At 38.9% G+C, this 24,727-nt stretch overlaps 1 protein-coding gene across 2 annotated transcripts in view; it reads left to right on the top strand.

Moving 5' to 3' along the window:
* The window catches only part of LOC117995659 (uncharacterized), a 102,887-nt gene that overhangs the window by 65,603 nt on the left and 12,557 nt on the right, over nucleotides 1-24,727 (top strand). For both annotated transcript variants that reach the window (XM_069508902.1, XM_069508903.1), the window contains exon 7: nucleotides 648-815. In XM_069508902.1, coding sequence (XP_069365003.1) covers nucleotides 648-815 — 168 coding nt within the window. The remainder of the gene's footprint in view (nucleotides 1-647; nucleotides 816-24,727) is intronic.

Here is a 24,727-nt window from a genome sequence, read left to right as displayed (position 1 = left end):
AATAATCGTTGGTATTCTCACGGATGACCGATAGAACTCGGATGACGGAAGTGCAGTGCGTAGTCGCCGTAACGCTGGCCATACATGATCAAGGTTACTGTCAAGTTTGCAGCGAACTTGAAGCAGCGTCCTTTTAAGTAATCGCCATACACCGTCCAGTTAACTGGATACCGCTTCAAGTCTGCTGCAAATTCGACCGGTAAACTTGATCGTAATATACCAGTTGATTATCTGTACCGAATTGATATTATGTTGAGTTTATAGAGTTAATTGTAACAATATTAGTAAAAGGGATATCCCCATCCACCTAAAATTTGGCAAGATACTTCTCCAAAGAATATATCTCTGTGATAAATAGTAAAGAGTGGATTTGACTCGGTCCAGCGATGCGCGGGCTTATATTTATGTAGACATTAATTGATATTAACTTAATTTTTAATTTTTTTTTCTGGTTCTTCGCTGTATGAAGCAACGGTAGAATTTGCTTGACGATTCAAAGGAACTTTGTAAAAGTTTATTCTAATAAAAACTTTTCTATTCTATTGGTTGTTATATAGTCAGCAGAACACATCAGTTTTGGAGAATCATCGTTGGCTTACGGCCAAGTGCTGGTCTATTGAGTTCTATATTGAAATGTTTGTCGCCAGAACACGTCTGTTTTGGAGAATCATCACTGGCGCTCGGCCATCAGTTGCATCATTGAGAGCGGCCTGGTGGATACCCACGAAATTCGCGCCGAGCTCGAACGCCAGATCAGCTCTCTCATCCTGGCTACCGACATCACCAGGCAGCAGGAATTCTTGAGCCAGTTCAAGGTAAGTCTACTTAGTACGTTCACTGCCGTTATCCCAGTAACACTGTCCTCATCACCAGCCCATTTCTGGGCACGTGTCACCTCTCAGAATGAGAAGCGTTTACAGAAAGGTGATTGGTTAAGACTTTGGACTAATATTCCAAGTTATGTGCGTTTTAAAATTTTAATATCACTTGCACTAACGGTGAAGGAAAACATTGCGAGCAATCTGCATGCCTGAGAGTTCTCCATAAGGTGTGTGATCTTATTTTGAGAGGAGACCAGTGCTCAGTAGTGGTTGATGGGTTGACATGATGAGAAGACTAATAACTTATAATAATTATTGACGACCTCCCTGGCGCAGTGGTAAGCGCTGTGGTTTTGTTAGTGAGAGGTCTCGGGTTCGATACCCGGCAGGGGTTTGGAATTTTATGATTTCCAAATTTCTGGTCTGGTCTGGTGGGAGGCGTCGGCCGTGGCTAGTCACCACCCTACTAGCAAAGCCGTGCTGCAGAGCGATTTAGCGTTCCGGTACGATGCCGTGTAGAATCCAAAGGTTCCAAGTTAGACCGCATCCATCTTAGATTGCATCATCACTTACTACCAGGTGAGATTGCAGTCAAGGGCTAACTTGTATCTGAATAAAAAAAAACTGCTTTATTTAATTTACGTTTTAAGTTTTACAGTTAACTTAACATTACAACTTAATCCTTGTAACTTAAATCCCAGTCAAAATTTAACATCAATCAGTGGTTGTAACGGCTAATCAAAGTTCAAAGTATAATTTATTATGTCGCACTATCCAATTAGGTCGGCGGACCGCAGAGTAGCATTGTTTCAGCTATTAACTAACCACAAGAGGGACTTGATGGCAGCATTATATTACATCATTACTAGCTGATGCCCGCGACGTCCGTGCTTATTTAGGTTTTTAAAAATCTCGTGGGAACTCTTTCATTTTCCGGGATAAAAACTAGCCTATGTCACTCTCCAGGTTGTTACTTACACCAATGCAAAAAATCAATGAAGATTGAAGGACAAACTAACAAACCCACAAAACAACAAATAAATAGACACACTTTCGCATTCATAATAAAGGTAGTGATATGTCATAGGGAAAATTGAATATCCGTGATTTCGCGAATTTACGAAGAATATCACGAAATAACACTGAAAGGGTTATACGAGTATTAGTAGGAGATTGGTATAGTATGGTTTGGTATTGGTTCGCGACAGGTCTACATGGCAATGTGGGTAGGGACACTCCGCACACCCGCACACCGCACAGGCCCCGCCCTAACCCGGTGCGGAATAGCGCGGTTGACGTGCGGTTGTGCGGGTCATCCTCCCATCTCATACCCCGATTGCCATGTCGACCTGTCGAGAACTATATAGTAGTATAGTACAACGCGTAAAATTCAACTCCTCAAGCGCCATTTTTGTGGCAACAACTAGCAACTTTTTGTGGCAAATTTCATGTCAAAAGTACGATTTTAGTCTTTATTTTAAAGGTGAACCGTACTTTTGTCTTCATGACTTGTTCAGTGGCATGAAGTATTCGCCTGCTTCTGAAATTTCGTGATATCCTTAGTGAATTCTCGAAAACACTAAAATCACCATTTACTTGCGACATCCCCTGCGTATTCCCCTGCGACATTTATATCGTTCGCTCTGTTTATATACCGTCAACTCGTGTGGCATCAGTTGATCGTAGGAAAGATTTGACTGTAGCAAACACTTGTTAGATTATTTTTAAAAATTGATTTGAATTGTTGGAAATAATATAAGATTAGGTATTAATTTATTTAATGATGGTAGTTTAGTAATATCGATATTTGACTTATTCAATGTCATGCGAAGTCTTGCAAGGTTGCTTTATGTAGGTAATAGTTTGCATAGGGCATGTCATCTGAATGGTCCGCTAAAGACGCCCCTATTATCTTGACTATGAAATCCAGTGTAAATGTTGCGATAGCAATCGCTCTCTTATTAAATAATTTGTTTTGTCATTAGTTTTTTTAGATTTAATCTCTCGATAACCTCTACACAATGTAATCTGTGTCTCTCGCGCAAACAATACTCCATCGAGTAAATGTTTCTGTCACCTTACAATACACCTGGCAAAGGCAAGGTGTAATCTCTGAACCGATCTTGACGAAACAAACTGTGATAGCTAGCTACTGTAGAGACAGATTTACGAAAAACCTACATCCGCGCAATGTAATGGGCATTAATTAGCGAGTTTGTTTCACGAATCCCACCTCTACACTTAATATACGTCATTCACTGCATTCCTGCGAATTTTACCTAATTAAGAGGGTGCAGTTCGGTGCTTTCTTCATACAAACGTAGGAGGGTAATTACTACATTATTTGATATTGTACGCTCAAAACTAAGTATTGTATCGGTTAGTCTTCCTTTTATCTAGATTAAAGGGAAGACTAACCGATAGACCAACATTGGCTAACTTCCTGTACTTCTAGGTTTTTTAGGTCCATGCCGGTAGATACTCTTCCAGCTTCTAAACTCTTCGTTTTTCCCAGATCCTTGCCCTCTCCGAAAAAAAAAACATTTTTTTCTTGATATCGAATTCAGGTCCTCTCTATCAAGTTATTTCATGCCAGTATCACATTTTATACATTGAAAACTCTGCAGTAGTAAATTGCCAACTAAACAAAAAATCAGTACCGTCTTTTTTGCAAAGAAGTCTACATTCAATTACTGTAGTCGGATAAAACTACTTTAAACTTCAATATTCTATTTTGCAACAACGCGTAACGAGATAAAACAGCTTGTTATCGTGTTTCGACATTGATTTGGCCGTGTATTGAAGCGTAATACTATCTTCTCGTCTACAAAATGTTATGTCAGTATGCTTAGTATGAGATTTTATATTTCACCAACTTTGATAGTATTCAAACGTCGGAATTCTTCAGCGTTGTAGTAAACTAGATCTGAACTGTTTTGTTTTAAAGCTCGAGTTTGTATATACTCTACAGTCAGCGCTCTAAGCGGGAACTTGAAATAATTAAGATCAGTGGTATTAATTTTTTGACTTCTAATCAAGGATGTTTCGGTTAATTTTACTAAGACGTTATTATGTTTCGTCTCTCGAAGTCTATCAACGTTCGCGTTGGTGAGATGTTAAACCTTATACTAAGCATTCAGCATAGTGTCTACTGTCTAATAGTTAATCAGTTACTTTTTATTTTTATTATCTTTAATTTCAGGAGTTTTTTCCTATTGGAATATGCCACTCCGTAAGGCCTCACATATATTAATTACTTACTTACGTAATGCCTTCTTGTACAACTGTAACAGAGCCCCAGCCTGATCCGACAGAGCTTGTGATAGGGCGCTGTTACAGCCGCCAATCTGGCGAAGCATAGGAAATCGAGTAAATGCCAATTAGTTACTTAGTTTATTAGTAAAGGCATCGGGCCAAGCTAGGGTTTCCTAGGAAAGCAGGACGGGTTATAATTACAGTTATTTATGCATGCCACAATTGCATTTTGAAAAGGGTACTGCTGAGTATTTTGCTGGCTAATCTCAGTAAAATCTGCTTACAGTCCTGACTCCTGACTCCTAGCATAAGTGGCACAAGTTGTCCTACATGGAATTAAAGTTATTTCATTTAATTTCATTGAAACGTTTATTTGTAAAGCTACTTTTAAAAGTTTGTCGGAGGACCTGAATATTAAGGACGGAGTTAAATTACTTTGCGGGTATTAATTTGCGAAACCGTCAGTCTTGGGAAAATGTAAAATTACTTTAATATTTACGGGAAAGACCGAGCGAGATATTTCTTTAAATAAATAAATTTTATGCTTAACTCAAAAGGATTTTGGTATAAAGTTTATTTTATTTTATAAAGCAGCTTTCAGTGGTTTTGATGTCGTCCGTTCTTTCCTTTTTCTCGTGGTAAAAAGTTCATTTACTCCCCGTTCACTTGTCTTTTCTTGGGCCCAGATTTAAATCGGATGTTCCTGTGGCAGAACATTTTATATGAAGCTATTCACACTTGTCGAAAACCGATTTCGTGTACTGCCGCTGGAACATCAAGCTATAAAATATGACAAACGACAAGTGGGAACGGGGGGGTTATAGTTTTATTATAAGAAGGTAAGTATAGATTGTTATCGTACTTTGAATCGTAAGTTAGTACCCAATCTCGGAGCTTAAAAGCAATAACAAGGTTGAGCCTTGTTTTGATTGGAATGTCTACGAGCCACAATATTATATGTTTGTGTGTTATTCATCTAAAGTCTAATACGCTTTCCAATCACTTCCTAGAATGGATAGATTAGACCATTGAGTTAATAATAGATCTAATAGAAATAGAAATATTATTTATTTAAATAGTTAATAAAATTACAAGTAGGTACTTTTAAATCGTCCATTAACCTGGAGACCACCGTTGCTGCATCGTTCGTCAAATTCTTAAAAAGTCGGCAACGCATTGGCGGTTCCTCTGGTGCTACAAAATGTTCATGGGCGGCGGTGACACGTCTGCTCGTTTGCTCGCTATTTTCATTAAAAAAAATCGTCAAATGTATCTGCTTTTAAAAGATATTTCAATTGATGTATCATTAATTTGGCTAGCTGATGTATTCTGCGTCGCGAATAAAAAAATCTGCCCTTTGATGGCCGCTCTAAAGATCCATAGTGAAACTCTATGTTATTCGTTATCTTGTACTAGTAGGTACCTCTCTGCTTCAAAATTTAGTTTCAGTTCTAAACAACATGTATGAACTTCACAGGAAATCTCTACATCTTGTTTGACCTGGAAGCCTGGAGCGAACCTATTTCCGTAACACCTGTCGGACGAATTGATAATATTCGATAAATTAACTGTATTTCAGACTAACTTTGAATTTAAATCTCACATGGAAAACAAAAATGGCTTAATCCATCGATATAAATGACAAGATATGCCCAAGCGAACGAAATTTTTCTCAGTTTTGGAACCAAATAAATCAGCGCCACCTCTTAGATACTAATGAACGACCCGTTTGAAATCCAGACGTCACTGAGGGTGCATTGGTGCTAAATAAACATTTTAGGATCAATGAGTCGGTGCCATTTTGCTTGTTCAATGGCCCTGTCCTTACGAAGTAATATATAAGTCAATGGCATTATCCAAAAGGTCGTAATTAAATAAAACCGGCCAAGTAAAAACCCAAAAAGTGTTCATTTGCTGCAGTCATAACTTACAAAATATTTTATAAATTGTTTTTTCAGTATTTGTTGTTTAAATACAGTATTTAAATTTAGTTTTGTATCTCAAATAAAATTATTATATTCATACTATAGGTGAGTTCTAGACAATGATACCCACATGCAAGGGTAAGAAAAAAAAATCGGCTCTTCTTTCATGTAAAATCCTCCCTGGTTTTTTAAAATTAAATTTCCAATTCAATATTTGGTTTTGCGTCAACGATCTACACCAAATAGCTAAATTTCAGGTTTGGAACTCATTTCGTTTACGAGCTAGAAAACTGTGACAAGCGGACAGACAGACGGACGTATTAACAGACACACAGACAGCAGAGTGGCATTAATAGGGCTCCGTTTTTAGGGGACACGTAGTTCGTAATTGCGTGAGTAAAATGCGTAGTGCATATTTTATAACATAAATTCATTTCGCTAGCGAGTCTTTTTTGTCATCACCAAAATATTCCAAATTTTCAATTTCGTGGTAAAAAGTTTAACACCTGTTTTGTTTGGGTGACTGGTGGTTTCGACATCAATGCAATGGGGTGAATTGCGTCAAAAGCAAAGTAACCTGTGGGCATATCAATAACGAAAACAAGCAACGAAATTATTTTCAATTATTTGCCCGACGCTTTTTCGAAATGCATATACATGAGAGTATGAGTAAGTATAGTACGCAACAGGTCGGGATGGCAATCCCCCGCACACCCGCACAGCCCCCGCGCTAACCCGGTGCAGGCGAGCGCGGGTGACGTGCGGGTGTGCGGGGCGACCCTCATACCCCGATTGCTACCTCGACCTGTCGGATGCTATACCAACTCCGATACAAACTTTTAACATGGAAATGTTAACATACTGGTTTACGTTTTTTGAAGTGATAAATTCTTTAAGCTATGCATATTCTCCTTCTTTCTTCCTGGGTCTCCTTTGCTCGCTTAGACTGAACGTATGCATGCAAAAAAATTGATCTGGGAAGCTTTTTTAGGAATCCGGTATACTAATATACTATTCTGGCGGACTTTTCCTTTTTAGCTTGATCAACCGGATTTCCGGATGATCTAGTACTAAACGGTCTCACAATTAACAAGAGTTAAAAGAGAGAGACTTAAAGTCTATTTTCAATTTTATTATAAACAACATTGAGAGGAAGAGAATATCTTTTGTCTTAATTTGCTCTCGTAAAACGGTTGTGTTAAAAGCAGTCTCTTTCAAGCGCCTCCAAGGGCGCTACATACAAACAAACTTTGATTGTTGAAAATTAACTAACACTTAACTAACCACACTGAATGAAATTCTTTAGACACGTTTTATCTAATACCTTTGTCTGTGGTTTTTCAGATTTTCATAAAAATATCTACAGTGCGACAAGGGTCTTTTGGCGCGTGGCGAAAATCGGAACTAACGTTGCCGCCAAGTGTCCCCTTTGTTCTTGATTGAATAGTCTTAAGCCTTTGTTCTCCAACAGCGCCCCCCTGTCGATGTCATTCAAGTGCCAAAAGAGCCTTGTCGCACTGTAGTATCAAAGTTACTTACATGGCTTCAAAGATTTGTATGTAAATCTTAGAGCCCTTGACACGGAATCATTCGATTGAAGTTTCTTGAGTGAGAAAATAGTCGATAGCTAGTCGTTTCCTCGTCGTGGTGCTTATCTTACTTTTTGAACCCATGCTACTTTTAAACCGCATATTCTTAAGCAATTCTGACAAACCATACACACAGATATTAGTTTCTGGAGTGCGTTTACGAAATTGTTTAATCCATGCTTCCATACTAATATTATAAATGCGAAAGTGTGTCTGTCTGACTGTCTGCTCTTCACGGCCCAACCGTTCAACCGATTTTGATGAAATTTGGTACAGAGCTAGCCTATATCCCGGGGTAGGACATAGGCTACTTTTTATCCTGGAAAATTAAAGAGTTCCAGCGGGATTTTAAACCCTTAATCCACGCGGACGAGGTCGCGGGCACCATCTAGTATTCTAATAAAAGTTTAATTTTATCTGTATAGAACACGCTTGAAAGACACTTCTCTTAAGCACGACTTAATCTTGATCATAATAAGTAGCTTCCGCTTTCCGGGGGCGATTTAAACGGGCATTGTGGAAGCTGATCTTATTTAAGAAACACTTTATTTATTTAGGGTCTTTTAGTAAAACTGTTGTTATTGCATTGAAACTTCAAAATAGAAAGGCAGCATCGTCTATAGTAACCTACCAGCTCAATACTAGTGCCATATTTTTGTATTGTCATCAATCATCAGCGTTGCATGAGTTTGTAAATTTTCAAATTGATTCTACAAAAAATATTTGTAAATCGGTCCAGCAACCTCGAAAAAATCGGTGAACATACATTAAAAAAACTGGCCGAATTGAGAACCACTTCCTTTTTGAAAGTCGGTTAATCAAAAGTTGATGTGTAATGTTGAATCCCTCTACTGTTTTTTAATTAGTTTGCATCAATGTATGTATAACTGAACTGTAAACAATTATTCAATTAATTTTCTTAGCTGAAGTTCAATTACACGGAACTATGAATTAACTCAACTTATTACAGGTGTTCTGTGAATACATAAATTAGAAGTGGGCAACTCACTAGAATTTCACAAAAGCTTCACGAAGTTAATTATTTGTTCTTAGTATTGTTGTACTTAGTTGTATTAGTTCAGAATGTTCATACGAGAACTGAAATGCAAATTAATTATCGGGTACGTAACTTTAATTGTTAACTTCATGGTAATAATGAGTGGCTTTTGAAGGAATGGTTTGATATGGAGGGTGGTAGGGACGTAGCATAGACACAACAAATGCACAACATGTCAATATGTCATCTCTATAGACTAGTATCAAATAACAATGCAATGAAATACTAGCTGATGCCCGCATCTTCGTCATAGATGGATGTTTTAAAAGCCCGTGGAAACGCTTAGATTTTCCGAGATAAAAAGTAGCCTATGTCCTTTCCCGGGATGCAAGCTATCGCTGTACCAAATTTCGTCAAAATCGGTTGAACGGATGGACCGCGAAAAGCTAGCAGACAGACAGACAGACAGACACACTTTCGCATTTATAATATTATAGTATGGATATGTTTTAACAATATTCTGTAAAACATACATGAAAATCAGTGGTCAGACATTTAGAAAGGTGACTATTTTTTTTTAATAAGTACTTTCAGGAGCAGATACCTATAAATTAGCCCACGGCACAAGCTAGCAGATATGCGTACGTTGATAGTACACGCTAACACCACAGCTAACACTACTCTATCCCACACATTTTGTTTCTCAGAAGATAAGGAAGGTCTGGCGGCAGTGACATCTTGCTACAATATTGGAACAAAATAAGCAGCAGATACGTATACTCGTAGATGGTACGACTCTACGCTGATAAGCTCTGAGCAATTATCTCAAAGCACTCAACCTAATGACCTATCAGGATTGCAGTATCTCAGGTCAATTTTCATCCACACCGTTTAATTCACCTGAGACTTGCAGGAAATATGTTTGAATACCTCTCGGGGGCAGAGCGGGTGTTCGTCTCAATTAGCTCAAGCGTTTGGTCGCTTTACGAAATGTTCTCCTCTAAATTGGCTCTGGACCCGTTTATTATGGTGGAGAGATTTGTGTTATACCTGAGTAAATAACATTTTTTTGAGGGTTCCGTAGTGAACAAGGAACCTATTAATTTCCCCATATCCTTCCTTCCTTATTCCTTCTGTCCGTTCCTCCGCAGTTTAGTCCATAGACTATTAGTACTAGAAAGCTATAGATTGGCATGTGTATACTTACTTACTTAATCATGTAGATGAAGTTGTAAAATAAAAAAATAGTACGCTAACTCCCCTACAGGTAAAGTGCGTTTGATTTTTTTTTTCTTTTCTATCTCATGGTGTGAGATAACGTTGGATAAATCAGTGTCTAAGCGAATTGAACCGCTCTGTTTTGTCCTTGTCTTACTCGTAGATCTTTTCGGCGATCATCGACCATCCTTACCCTCCGCTACCTTCTTGAGGATGTCGTACCATCCAGACGGTTCCATCTTCTATGCTAGTGTCAAATCAATACATAAAAACACACAATCTGTATATATATAGAAAATTCAAAGTCCTGACTGACTGTTATATCAACGCACAGCCTAAACCGCTGGTCCTAGAGACATGAAATTTGGTGGATGTGTTCTTTGTAAAGAGTAGGTATCCACTAAGAAAGGATTTTTCTAAATACCACTCCTAAGTGGGTTAAATGGGGGTTTGAAATTAATGTAGACCACGCGGATGAAAGTCGCGAGCATAAGCTAGTTTAAAATAGGACATGTTTTACGATGTCATACGTAATATCCTTATTAACGGAACCCTGGGTCATAATACAATTATACTGTTTTGTAATTGCACTCGGAATCAAACATGTTTTACGGCCCATTGTCGTCTGCCATACGTGGCCAAACTACACGCAATTGTGTTTAGTTTTCGTGGCACGCAGTCAGGGGTGCCATAGATGTTGAAACTTGTAATCGGCAAATAAATAAACATTAACATATAATTATAATTTAAATTAAAAAAAAACTATTTTAAAGTGTAAACTTTATTAAACAACGTTAGTTTTAGTTAACGCAAATATGTATTCATAATTTCAATAATATTGAATGAAAATTTACGAAGTTATAAGCTTATTGTATCGAGTCGTTATCATCGCAATCATCGCAAAACCATGGTCACCCCAAACGAGCGGCTATGAGCGAACGAGACGGCAGGCGTCGATCGTACGCACTGCCGACGCGCTTGCGCGGCTCGAATCAGCTGGTGCATGCGATCATTCAACTAGGTGTCTACACTTGCAGGATTTTAAAGTATTTTTTGGTCAAAATATAACACGTTGTAAAAATGATTGCAATCGATTCTTTTACTGATTCTGAACAAACTACTTTCAGGTTTTGCGTTTACTAAAATTAACGTTGTATAATAATACTGATTGAGAAATTAATAAGAACAAAATAATAAAATAAATAAAATGAATAAATTTTATTTAGCTTACGAAACAATACAAGGAAGAAAAAATATCTTGTATTAACTTATAAATGTAGGATATAATAAAAGTTTTATTCTATCAAGTAAGCGAACAATAAACCACCTTATATTCAATTAAAAAGTATCAGTTAATTTAAAAATATCTGACCGAGATACGCTTGGCTATCTTCACACCCAGGCTGGCTGACGACATTTTTATACTTTGATTGATGGATCGTTGAATATTATTCAGATCGAGGACGAAGCCCTTGTTTTAGGCAAGTATATTTTATTTTGACGACCTCCCTAGAGTAATGTAAAAAAAATGATGAACGCTGTGTTGTTAGGAAGTGCGAGGCCTGAGATACAATTTCCGGTAAGACTAATTACAGGTAACAAACAGACAGACAGATAAAAAATATTTTTTATGTCACGAACCATATTATAAATGGAAAGTGTTTGTTTGATTTATCGGTTTGTCCTTCAATCACGTCGCAACGGAGTGGCTGGATCACCCTACCGGCAAAACCGTGCTGCCAAGTGATTTAGCGTTCCGGTACGATGCCGTGTAGCAACCAAAGGAGGGTGGGTTTAATAAAAACTGACAAACCCCTTCCAGGTTAGCCCATTTTCATCTTAGACTCCATCATCACTTACCACCAGGTGAGATTGCAGTCAAGGGCTGACTTGTATCTGAATAAAATAAAAATAAAATAAAATTAGTTCCTAAATCGTTTGTTGCATAAAGTTATGATATGAACATTTGCACCGCTATCGCGCGACGACCTCCGCAGGATGTCAAGGTGATAACACTATGTTATATCGAAACTGGGCCGGCATGCATTTGACCCGTTTGCTTTAATACTAGAGAGTGAGAGTGCGTGCCAGACCTTTGTTATTTTATAAAAGCTGAAAGTTTCTCTGCTTATTATCCCCAACACTGAGTGTCTGGCAATGCATGAAGTGATTTCTAAAACTATTCTGAAGAAAATATAAATAAATTGACTTTACACTTTTACGTAAGATTTTTCACATCTTTATTACCTGTTATTTCTCAAAACCACCATGATCCATACAAACTATCCCTCCCTGTGTTGGCGACATAATACGCTGAGAAACTTTCCGCGTTTATAAAATAACCACGGTTTGGCACGCGCTGGCTCTTAGTCCATACCGACTGCTTGCGGCTTCTATTTGTATACGAAGGTAAATGGTAATGTATGAATAATATGTTTGACAATATTCATAAAGGTCGTGTGAGCTTAAAAAGCGCTGATAGCCTAGTGGCTAAGACGTCGGCCTCTTATTCGGAAGTCTGGGGTTCGATCTCGGGCACGCACTATGTGTATTTTAAGCTAAAGTATCACTTGCTTTAACAGTGAAGGAAAACATTGTGAGAAAACCCGCATGCCTGAGAGTTCTCCATAATGTTCTCAAAGGTATGTGCTATCTGCCAATCCGCACTTGGCCCTTCTCATTCTGAGAGTAGACCCGTGCTCATTAGTGAGCCGGCGACGAATTGATCATGATGAGGTATTAGAAGCGCTAGATCCGCCTTTATCTATACATTCATGTACAGTCAGTCGAGCTTGTTATCTTCTAAATATACAAAAGGAAAAGCTGACTGACTGATTGACTGACTGGTGTAACTAAGCACAGCTCAAACTACTGGACGTATTGGGCTGAAAGGCTTGCGGATAGTTATTCTGACGTAGACATACGCTAAGAGAGAATTTTAGAATTTCCTACTGCTTCTTCTCGGTATAGGAAAGGCATTCTTTCTAGGTTCTTTGACGATTCAAAAGTACTTTTAAAAGTTGATTTGAATAAATAATATTTCTATTTCAAGAAATACTTAGTTCATGAATAAAATCTTGAAAATATTGAGTTTCTTGCTGTTTCTTCTCGGTAGGAAAGGCATTCCGAACCAGTGGTAGATGCATCCGACTATTCGAAAGTACTTGTAAAAGTTTATTTGAATAAAAAGATTTTTTTTTAATTGCAGTCTGATATGTTAAACGGGAAGTATTCTCTTTCATTCTCTACTTCATATTATTACGGCTTCACCGTAACGCTTTCGTTGGCACAGAGTTGTCATATCTATAGAGAAGCAATTCCACGCAACTTAACTAGAGTACAGTAGTGGTACTTGACTAGTGTCAGTTATTTTAGCGTTTAAACTATCGTGAGTGATTTCCATTATACATTTAGGAGAAACCAGCTTTATTCACGTATTTAGTGGACGTTATAACGTTAACGTATAAGATATACGTTTATCTACGTATAATAAATAAAAAAAAACTACGATAACAGATGGCACGCGAGTCGCATTGAATATTGAATGCATGCGAGCATTATAGCCAGTTATAATGTATAATAGTATCGTGTCGCGCTACTTTCATATCTATATGTATGTATATACTTCGATACTTGATGCGAAAATGTTTCGATCTGTCTGTTGCCTTTTTTGACTGAACAGATCTTTACGATAGGTAGTTTACATCCTAGAGATGGATATGGATAGTATTATTCCGGAAAATTAAATTCTTAAGCAATTTTTAGGGTTCTGTACCTCAAAAGGAAAAAAGAACCCTTATAGGATCAATTCGTTGTCTGTCTATATGTCAAGAAAACCTGGGCACTTCCCGTTGACCTAGAATCATGAAATTTGGCAGGTAGGTAGGTCTTATAGCACAACTAAAGGGAAAATCCGAAGACCGTGAATTTGTGATTACATTACAAAAAAAAAATTTATATGTGTTCATAAACAAATAATATTTTGAACTTTCAAAGTAAGATTACACGTCTGCATTACCAGAGACTTAGTATCATGGCAACCCCCTGCCATACACCCTTGAAGTCAGGGCAGGGCATGTCTGGCAGGGGGTTGCCACGACAGTGTTGGCAGAGAAACTTTCAGCTTTTATAAAATAACGAAGGTCTGGCACGCGCTGACTCTCTCTCTACAACTCTATGTTTGTGTGTAAAGAAAGCAATTGCAGCGCACAGTTATTAGATTCCGTAACCTAAAGTATTATTTGCTCTTCCCACATACGGAATGTGCACTTGTGAACAAAATTAAAAAGTCTTCTTCAACTTGGTATAGTATTCGAAAGAATGATAAAAATAAAAGGCAAATCATAATAGGGATGATGACTTCTAGTCAAATTAGCTACTTTTTATCAAACGTCATATCGCTTGCTTAGTAGGGAGCTTGTACGAAAAACACATGTGATGTCATAAGCATTAGACGTACTTTTTCAGTTAAATTGATAGTTCAAAATAGTTAGCAAACTTAAAATTAACAGAGGACGTAGATTTTACGTATTTCGGAAGACCCTCTATTAAATAATTCCTAAGAAATAATTTATTTTTGTCATAGGCATCATCCCCATTACTATTTTTTATTCTACTAGAAAGAATATTAGGTAGCTCTTGATTGTAAAGTAAATCTTGTTCTTTATTTAATACTAGCTTAAGCTCGCGACTTCGTCCACGTGGACTACACGAATTTCAAACCCCAAAGGGGGTGACCCTTAAGGGTTGAATTTTCAAAAACCCTTTCTTAGTGGATGCCTACGTCATAATAGCTATCTGCATACCAAATTTCAGCCCGATCCTGGCCCGATCCGTCCAGTAGCTGTGAGCTGTGCGTTGATAGATCAGTCATTTAGTCAGTCAGTCAGTCAGTCACCTTTTCCTTTTATATATTTAGAAAGACTAGCTGACCCGACCCGGCATCGCTGGAATGGAATTTTCGAATACCAGTGACGGGGTAAAATTTCCAAAAATCCTAAAACGCGACCCTATTTACTCATTTTTCACCGAACGCCCAAATAGCAATTTTATCGACAGAGTTTTATACAACCTTTCAACCCTCTATTTAACCTCCTTGGAGGAGGAATTTAAAAAAAATTGTGATTCACGTATTTCTTTTCTTCTAAGCCCAAATACTCTTTTTCATGAATATAACTTGAAAACAGACTATTACAAACTGTCATCCTCTATTTCATCATCATGATCAACCCATCGCTGGCTCACTACAGAGCACAGGTCTCCTCTCAGAGTGAGAAGGGTTTTGGCCATAGTCTACCACGCTGGCCAAGTGCGGATTGGCAGACTTCACACACCTTTTTTTTTTAAAGAATATTAGACATGTTAAATGACTAATATTCCCCTTTCCTCTCCAATTAAGCGTCAGGCTTGTGCTAGGAGTAGGTACGACAATAGTGCAACGGGCGGGGTTTGAACCGTCGACCTTTCGGTTTTCAGTCCACTCCTACACCGATTGAGCTATTGAGGCTCTTTGAGAACATTATGGAGAACTGTCAGGCATTCAGGTTTCCTCACGATGTTTTCCATCACCGTTAAAGCAAGTGATATTTTAATTACTTAAAAACGCACAAAACTCCGAAAAGTTAGAGGTGCGTGCCCGGGATCGAACCCCCGACCTCCAATTGGAAGGCGGACGTCCTAACCACTAGGCTACCACAGCCTCCTCTATTTAACCCCTTAATAAACCGCCATGTCCTAAAAAGAACCTACTCTCAAAGTTTCAAGTTTCTGACCCCAGACGATTAAGCCGTGCGTTGATAGATCTAGTGAAGTCAATCAGTCAAGTGCTTTTATTTGTGGAAATAGAGTTCAATATGCCATGCCAAATTTTTGATTGTCGCTTCGATCTTCGCCTTTGTGTCGTTGTGAATCGATCCTAAGCGGATCAAGAGATGAACAGACATTGTAACAAGGAACATACCAATTTGTTGGCCCTCTAGAGCGAAAGGTGGGACGCGTAGATACTTACATGCCATTGTAAAGTATGTGATCGTGGCAAAGGGTGTCGCGGTCAATGTGTTTGGCCATTCTAAGATACCTATTCAATAGGCATTTCTAAAAATATTTGATTGATTAGATAGATAGATAGATTTGCGAACTGCGCGTCATTTTTGTCAGACCATAGCGATTCTGAATCATCATCATCCTCAACCCTCGACGACTTTTGACGACCTCCCTGGCGCAGTGGTGAGCGCTGTGGTCTTAATAGTGGGAGGTCCCGGGTTCGATTCCTGGCAGGGGTTTGGAATTTTATAATTTCTAAATTTCTGGTCTGGTCTGGTGGGAGGCTTCGGCCGTGGCTAGTTACCACCCTACCGGCAAAGCCGTGCCGCCAAGCGATTTAGCGTTCCGGTACGATGCCGTGTAGAAACCAAAGGGGTATGGGTTTAATAAAAACTGCCATACCCCTTCCAGGTTAGCCCGCTATCATCTTAGACTGCATCATCACTTACCACCAGGTGAGATTGCAGTGAAGGGCTAACTTGTATCTGAATTAAAAAAAAAACCCATCGTGGGCTCACTACTGAGCACGGGTCGCCTCTCTGAATGAGAAGGGTTTGTCCATAGTCTACCACGCTGGCCAGATGCGGCTTGGCAGACTTTACAGACGTTTGAGAACGTTATGGAGAACTCTCAGGCATACAGGTTTCCTGACGATGTTTTCATTCACTTAATTGCTTAAAACGCACATAAGGTAATTCCGAAAAGTTAAGAGGTGCGTGCCCGGGGATCGAACCCCATACTTCTCTGAATAGGAGGCTGACGTTTTTACCTCTAGGCTATCATGTATTTTCCATAGTGATTAAACCAAAGCAAAGGAGTAACAGGAAATCATCAGAGATAGTAAGTAGGAGGCCCCTGTGCTGTGTACATGTCGCTTCGACGTTACCGCAATGAGCCTTGAGACCTATTTAGGCACTTTGTAGTAAACAAAGCTATTATCTATATATAAAAATGAATGTAAATTTGTTTCTTTGTCGACTCCTTTAGGCCACCAGACCAAATTAATCCAATCGCAATGAAATTTTGTACAAATGTTGTTAGGACTTGCGGGAAGGTTTCTGACGTAGTAGTGCATGTACAATAGATGGCGCGCGAGTCGTCCATACAACCCTCACGCCATGGCTAAGGTTGGAATCCTCTTCCGCGATCTGTGTTTCCTACCAATTACAACCCGGGTATCGCGTAAACGCGTCCCATCTTAGGCCACATCATCAGTTTCCATCAAGTGTGATTGTGGTGAAGCGTTTGCCTATAAAAAAACAAACAAACACACTTTCAGACAACAGACAAACAGTAAAAGCTGGTGGCCGTAACTTCGTTCGCGTGGATTTAGATATTTTTAAATTCCTTGGTAACTCATTGCATATTTCCATTTACTTTCAGGGATAAAAAAGTCCTATGTCCTACCTTCAGTTTGCAAAATAGGTTCAGTAATTGAACCGTGAAAAAGTAACAGACAGATATTAGACACATTTTCGTATGGATCATATTGGTATGAATTTTTACACGTTTAGAGAGAAATGAAACTCAGGTCAGAGATGCGATCACTGACTCGATGAGAAAGTAGCTTAAGGTTTACATCGTACATCGAATCGTGAACAGTTCATTCACACGTGCCCATTTAGGATGGGTAATGGGTATAGCCTATAGGTAACGCATTTCGCAACCAGTTTCGCAATTTCATTGAACGCAGGGCTGCCAACTGAATCCAGATTTTGAAAGTAGCAAATATTATTTTAGGCTTATTTCGTGGTTTAATGACTATGGCATAAGGCCATATTGCATAGATCGTGTAGTCGATCTCGTTAAACCACAAAATACAGTACCCGGCAGGAAATATTGTACATAGACCTTTAGAAAGAGGTAGCGGTTTCGTAGAGCGTTGTCTCTGTCGTTGAGACCTACAAAACGTCACATAGGTATGAGTGACAGGTGAATACGCTCTACAAAGCTGAAATCACCTTCTAAAGGTCGATGTTCAATATTTTCTGCCGGCTACTATAAGTTTAAAATCATTAGGATACCTGCAGTTATTTACGATACGATATTGCCTACACCATGTACCACCTATATACCTCGAATAAACATTATTCTATTCTATTCTATTCAGTTGGTGCTAGCCTTATTTCCTACCACTAACTAAATCCATAAATCGCTTGCAAGCAGCGCAGGTTCTAGGTCGAAGGTTTTATTTACAGATAGATAGAGATTAGTGATTGCAGATAAATTTAATATTGACACCCCTAAACTCTGCGCCAACGCACTGTCAATATTAATCGTTTCGACAGCTTTCACCGCGTGCCCGCTGCATCAATTGTCACTGGTATCTTCTGTACGAATACGAATACATTTTTATGAGATCCTTTTAGTAGTTCCTAGTCAAACAAGTAATTAAAACAAAACTGCCCTGCCAAACCAAAACCCAACTAAAAAGACTTTCTCACATTTAAAAATGTCGCCATCTAGGTCGCCATGCTGTCGCTTTAGTTTGGTTTTTTTTTTAATTTTATGGCCAGTGTCACTCGGGATAATGTAATGGGAACCAATTGCACGGGTCGTGGTCACGACGAGACTCGTCACTGTCACAATGTCAGACTCGTCGTGACCACGACCCCTGCAATTGGGGTGAAATATCGACAAATAAAAACATTAAATTACTCGTGGTATGTAACCGTTGGCTACAATAAAACATGACACTACTTATTTTGGGCAGTCTATAATTCTTTCTAATAACAAAGAAATAATTCATTCTAATAACAAAAAAATAATTCATTCTAATAACAAAGAAATCCAAACAAGTATAGATTTTTTTTATGTAGACAACAGTTTCAGTTATTGACGGATATGTTTTCATCTAGTTTAGGTGCCGAGTGAGGATGATGAGTATAAGCTGTGATAGCCTAGTGGTTAGGACGTCCGCCTTCTAATCGGAGGTCGCGGGTTCGATCCCGGGCACGCCCCTGTAACTTTTCGGAGTTATGTGCGTTTTAAGTAATTAAATATCACTTGCTTTAAAGGTGAAGGAAAACATCGTGAGGAAATCTGCATGCCTGAGAGTTCTCCATAATGTTCTCAATGGTGTGTGAAGTCTGCCAATCCGCACATGGCCAGCGTGGTAGACTATGGCCAAAACCCTTCTCACTCTGAAAGGAGACCCGTGCACTGTAGTGAGCCGGCGATGGGTTGATCATGATGATGATGAGATGGCGTCTTATTCGTCTATATTACTTTCGTTCATTACGATAATTCTAATTTCTAATAAAATCATCTTCCTGAGGTATATAGTCTTACTACGCGAATAGTTTTACTTCAAAAAAACTCTTTTATTTTACAGGTTTTCGATCTCTATGACACTGAATTTCGCTCCTTGAATTTTCAATGCAGTCCTATTTTTCCTCTGAATAAGTCTAACCCAAGTTACTTTTGACGACCTTTTTCCATTTCCGTATCCCTTGGGATCCATTCTGTTAATCGAATACCCAGCTTGTTTTGTCAAATCGGTTATGTGCATGTCATGCCCATTTCTATATTACCTTTTTATGTTCGCCAACTAACTACTTGCTATCAAGATTTCTGACTAGTATAGTTTGGTTACATTGCTTCAAGACTGTTTGGAAGAATTGCACATAAAATGGATCACAAATTTTGTAAATTGCTTTCTCTTATACTCTCGTTCGGTTTGTGTCTTCTTCATTCACATCAGCGACGAGAACGCATTTTATATACAACTAGCTGCCCCGGCGAACTTCGTACCGCCTAACAGTCGATTCTTTTTCAGGAATTTTTTTAATTTTTCTCTTCGTAAGAACCATCCTCGCACTTCAAGGAATATTATAAATAAAGAATTAGCGAAATCGGTACAGCTGTTCTCGAGATTTGCTATCAGCAACACATTTAGCGATTCATTTTTATATATAGAGATAGGTACGAACGTCACATATTTGTGGTACAAAATCATTGGTTGAAATAAAAACTATAAAAAAAATTTATAGGTCTTTTCAATATGTTCAAGAGGTATAAGTTTTCTCGGGCAAAGAAATATTTCTATTATGATAGAACACTGTTCTAATCCCGAAAGCATTATGCAATGAAAGTAGCCATAAGCTGATAATCCGGACTTCGTGCGCTTAATATATCCTATGGAATGGAATTGTCAAGTATTATCAAATAGATATGTATTGTATACTAGAACTAGCTGATGCCCGCAACTTCGTACGCGTGGATTTAGGTTTTTTAAAATCCCGTGGGAACTCATCAATTTTCCGGGATGAAAAGTAGCCCATGTCCTTCCCCGGGATATAAGGTAACTCTACCAAATTTCATCAAAATCGGTTGAACGGTTGGGCCGTGAAAAGCTAGCAGACAGACAGACAGACACACTTTCGCATTTATAATATTAGTATGGAAGTATGGATTTAAGCAATTAAATATTTGGCGTTTAAACTATCGTGAGTGATTTCCATTATATATAATATTTCACAGCCGGCTTTACTCACGTGTTTAGTCGACGTTAGCCCGACTAGTTTCGAACCCATCCGAGGTCCCTTTTCAAAGGGAGTCAGTTCGCGCACGCGTTGCGGTTAAGACTCTTAAGAGTCTTGAAAAAGGACCCCGGAAGGGTTCGAAACTAGTCGGGCTAACGTCGACTAAACACGTGAGTAAAGCCGGGTGTGAGATATTATGATTAGATATTTGCTTTATCGCTGAAGGCAGACATAGTGAGAACATGACGTGTAGATATCCCGGAGAGTTCTCCATAATGTTCTCAAAATTGTGCAAACTCAGCCAATACGCACTTGGTCAACGATGGAGACTATTGTCTAAACCCTTCTAATTCTGAGAGCTGTGCTCAGATGATGACGATGATGATGATGACCTGTCTGTCAAAGTTTTTAACAAGTGATATGATTATGGAGCCCTTCCATACGTGTTCTGCTGAGAACTGACACGCGCTTGAACAGTTTTGTTCATATAAATAATATAAGTTTGTAAATAACATGTCAAGGTACTTTTATACATTCGCACCGCTGCGCTACAGAGGTCGACTGGTTCTAATCACTTATAATATATCATACATAAATAAATGAGAAATAACCATTGACTTATATATTACTTCGTAAGGACAGGGCCATTGAACAAGCAAAATGGCACCGACTCATTGGGCCTAAAATGTTTATTTAACAAAAATGCAACCTCAGTGACGTCTGGGTTTCAAACGGGGCGTTCATTAGTATCTAATAGGTGGCGCTGATTTATTTGGTTCCAAAACCGTGAAAAATTTTGTTCGCTAGGGCATATCTTGTCATTTATATCGATGGAAATAACATTGCTTGTTTAGTAAAATAATATTGCCATAATTAATGTGTTACAAGGTTTGATAATATAATAATATGATCTAAAATTCTATTTTCTCATAACGAATAATCAAGTAGCAACAGAAGTCTCAACGCAACTTCCTGAAATTTACCCATATGTTTGGCAATGTTACAGCTCTGCTTCTAAATTATTCTTTGGAGATAGCGATATTAAGTCTTCTGTAGGCGTTCAGCAGGGGGATCCCTTAGGTCCGGCCCTGTTCAGCTTAGGGATCCATAACCATATCTCAAATTTAACATCTAAATTTAACATATGGTATCTTGATGATGGAACCATTGGGGGCAACGTGGATGACGTTCTAAAAGATCTTAATCATATTAAGCAACAGTTTGGGAAAATTGGTTTAGAACTTAATTTTTCGAAATGCGAATTGTTTTTTTACAGAAAAACTGTCGCAAGAAAGAATTCTATTGGCCTCTGAATTATTCAATGAAATTTCACCTAATATTAAAATACTTGATAAACGTTCACTTTGCCTTCTCGGTGCTCCTCTTTATAATGAATCCATACAACCACTCTTGGATCAAAAAGTCAGAACATTTTCGGCTAATACCGACAAATTGGGCACTCTAAATTCTCACATTGCATTTTCGATCCTAAAATATTGCCTTTTTGTACCTAAATTAATTTACATTCTCCGCGCGAGCCCAATTTGGAAATTTCATGGACTACTCGATAACATGGATGCCACCCTTAAAAGTACACTAGAACAAATTCTAAATTTAACTTTTGATGAGCACTCCTGGAACCAAGCAACTTTACCGGTCAAGTACGGTGGCATCGGCGTGAGGAAAATTTCCAGTGTAGCTCTTCCGGCTTTTCTGTCCTCTGTGCATAGTATAAAAGAGCTTAGCTCTCAAATTCTCAAATCCAATTCATCATTGACCTATGCCACAGAGGCCCTAGAGAGTTGGAAGGTCAGATGTCCCAATGTCGACATCCCGAAGGAACGTACTACACAAAACTTTGGGATTTGCCATTGGTTCAACTGACACATACGAATTTGGTTCAAAATCTTACAAGTGACAGAGATCGTGCCAGGCTTCTAGCATTATCCGAAAAGGAATCTGGGTATTGGCTGCATGCCTTGCCATCAAAAAATCTCGGCACACTTTTAGATAACGAAAGTTTTCGTGTGGCTCTAGGTCTCAGATTGGGAACACCACTGTGCCATCAGCACAGATGTCCGTGTGGAAAAGAGGTTGATAAATTTGGAATCCACGGACTCTCTTGCCAAAGGAGCTCCGGTAGGCTGTTTAGGCATGGCTCTCTTAACGATACAATTAAAAGAGCTCTTGCCACCATAAATATTCCTGCGCTCATTGAGCCGGCAGGGATTAGTCGGGATGATGGCAAGAGACCTGATGGATTGACGCTGGTTCCCTGGGAACGGGGACGGGCGCTAATGTGGGACGCAACTTGCGTTGACACATTGGCCCCGTGTCATATCAGGAAGACAGCATCAAGACCGGGAGCCGCAGCAGAAACAGCTGAAAACGGCAAGCGGCGCAAGTATGCCTCTCTTATAGAGAGTTACATTTTTGTGCCGTTTGCCGTGGAGACCCTGGGGCCATGGAGTCTTAGTGCTAAAAATTTTTTACGAGACATTTCACCGCGATTAATAGCCTCAACTGGTGACAGAAGGGCTGGCTCATTTTTTGCGCAGCGGATCAGCCTGGCTGTCCAGCGCGGATATGCAGCCAGTATTCTTGGCACCATTCCACGCGGTCATGATTTATATAGTAATTAGATAAGGCTAGCTTTAAGTTTTATTGTATTAAAAAAAAAGTAAAAAAAAAAAAAAAAGTAGCAACGTAAATTAACATATCGCGAGTTTGCGCCAAAAAAAATTAAAATGTTTGACAGGCCAACGTATGTGACGAATCGCTTCTCGGAAAAATCGGGTAATTCTGTGACAAAATTCTTTCAGTGTTCTTACGTTACGATATTTTAAAATTTAAGAAATCGAAAAAATCGCGCCTCGCATTCCTAATCTTATTTTCGAGTACGGGTGGACGTTTGAAATTTGAACTTGGGGAGTCTCCAAATATCATCATCATCATGACCCATCGCCGGCTCCCTACTGAGCACGGGTCTCCTCTGAGAATGAGAAGAGCTTATTCCATAGTCTGCCACGCTGACCAAGTGCCAATTGGCAGACTTCACACACCTTTGAGATCCTTATGGATAACTCATGAGGCCTACAGGTTTCCTCGCGATGTTTTCCTTCACCGTTAAAGCAACTGATATTTGATCGCTTAAAACGCACATAACTCCGAAAAGTTAGATGTCCGGGATCGAACCACCGACATCCGATTAGAAGGCGGACGTCCTAACCACTAGGCTACCACAGCTTATCATTAGAGATCAGTATTTCCTACTATAGTTCCTTCTATCTTCTAGGCAAACGCGTCCCATCAACCAACGAGGTAAGTCAATCGAGGTCAAGCGTGTGCCTATAGTAAAAAAAAACATTTCTGATTAGCTGGCAATCTCTCACTCTAGGCTAAAATGCACTGTTGTAGCAAGAATACCATAAATTCAGCCACAACGTCCTTGTTAAGGGGCCATATTTTCATAATAATCACCTCACTTTCGTCATACCATACGAATAGTAGTTAACTCATTTGTGTTACAATTTACAATACAATGTATGCCAAATGAAATTTGTTATGCTACTTGGCTTACAATTAGTGACGGAGCTCAACGCCTTCAATGTTTTCATTTATATTAAGTATTTGAAATTTGTCTCGGAAAATCTATGCATATATTTACATATTTGCTATAGGTGGAGCTAATATTGGAATACTGCGCAGCGGCGCTAGGTGTAATGTTAATATGTATTTACTGACGCGGATATCCCGAATTTGTAGTTACAAAAATCGTATAAATCATTCAATTCTAGGTTCCTCAACTCCAATTAGTGGGGACATCCGGGTTTGTCCTTCAATCACGTTGCAATGGAGCAACGGATCGGCGCGGCGTGATTTTTTGCATGATATAGTTAAAGGCCTGGAAAGTGACATAGGCTACTTTTTTATCTCGGAAAATCAAAGAGTCCCCACGGAGTTTTAAAACCTAAATCCACGCGGTTGAAGTCGTGAGCAGCAGCTAGTAAAAATATAAATCGTCGCTTGTTTTTGTCTCAACATAAAACTATTCGCGTATCAGATAAGAGAATGCGTAGGTAATCTAAAAGTGTGCTGTTAAGATGTTTATCAATCATTACTCACCCGGGAGTAATCTCAAATTGGGAAACTGGGTTATGCACACAGCGCAAACACGGTCAACTAGTTAACTAATCTATGCTTAGCCCCGCATGTATGTATGTTAATCACCGCGATACCATGTCTTTACCATCGCAGAACCTCTAACTAAATCAGTGTCTTGGGGTAGCGGACACCAATTCCAGGCTTTGTGCCAAACAAAGTTAACGAACTATGCTCAGTTTCTGTGCAATGTAAAGAGTATCTGATTTGCTTGCGCCGTTTGGACATGACATGA

Source organism: Maniola hyperantus, chromosome Z, assembly GCF_902806685.2.
Source record: "Maniola hyperantus chromosome Z, iAphHyp1.2, whole genome shotgun sequence".
Classification (NCBI taxonomy): domain Eukaryota; kingdom Metazoa; phylum Arthropoda; class Insecta; order Lepidoptera; family Nymphalidae; genus Maniola; species Maniola hyperantus.
The sequence above is the reverse complement of the archived record's forward strand: the minus strand, read 5'-3'. Positions and strand labels throughout refer to the sequence as shown.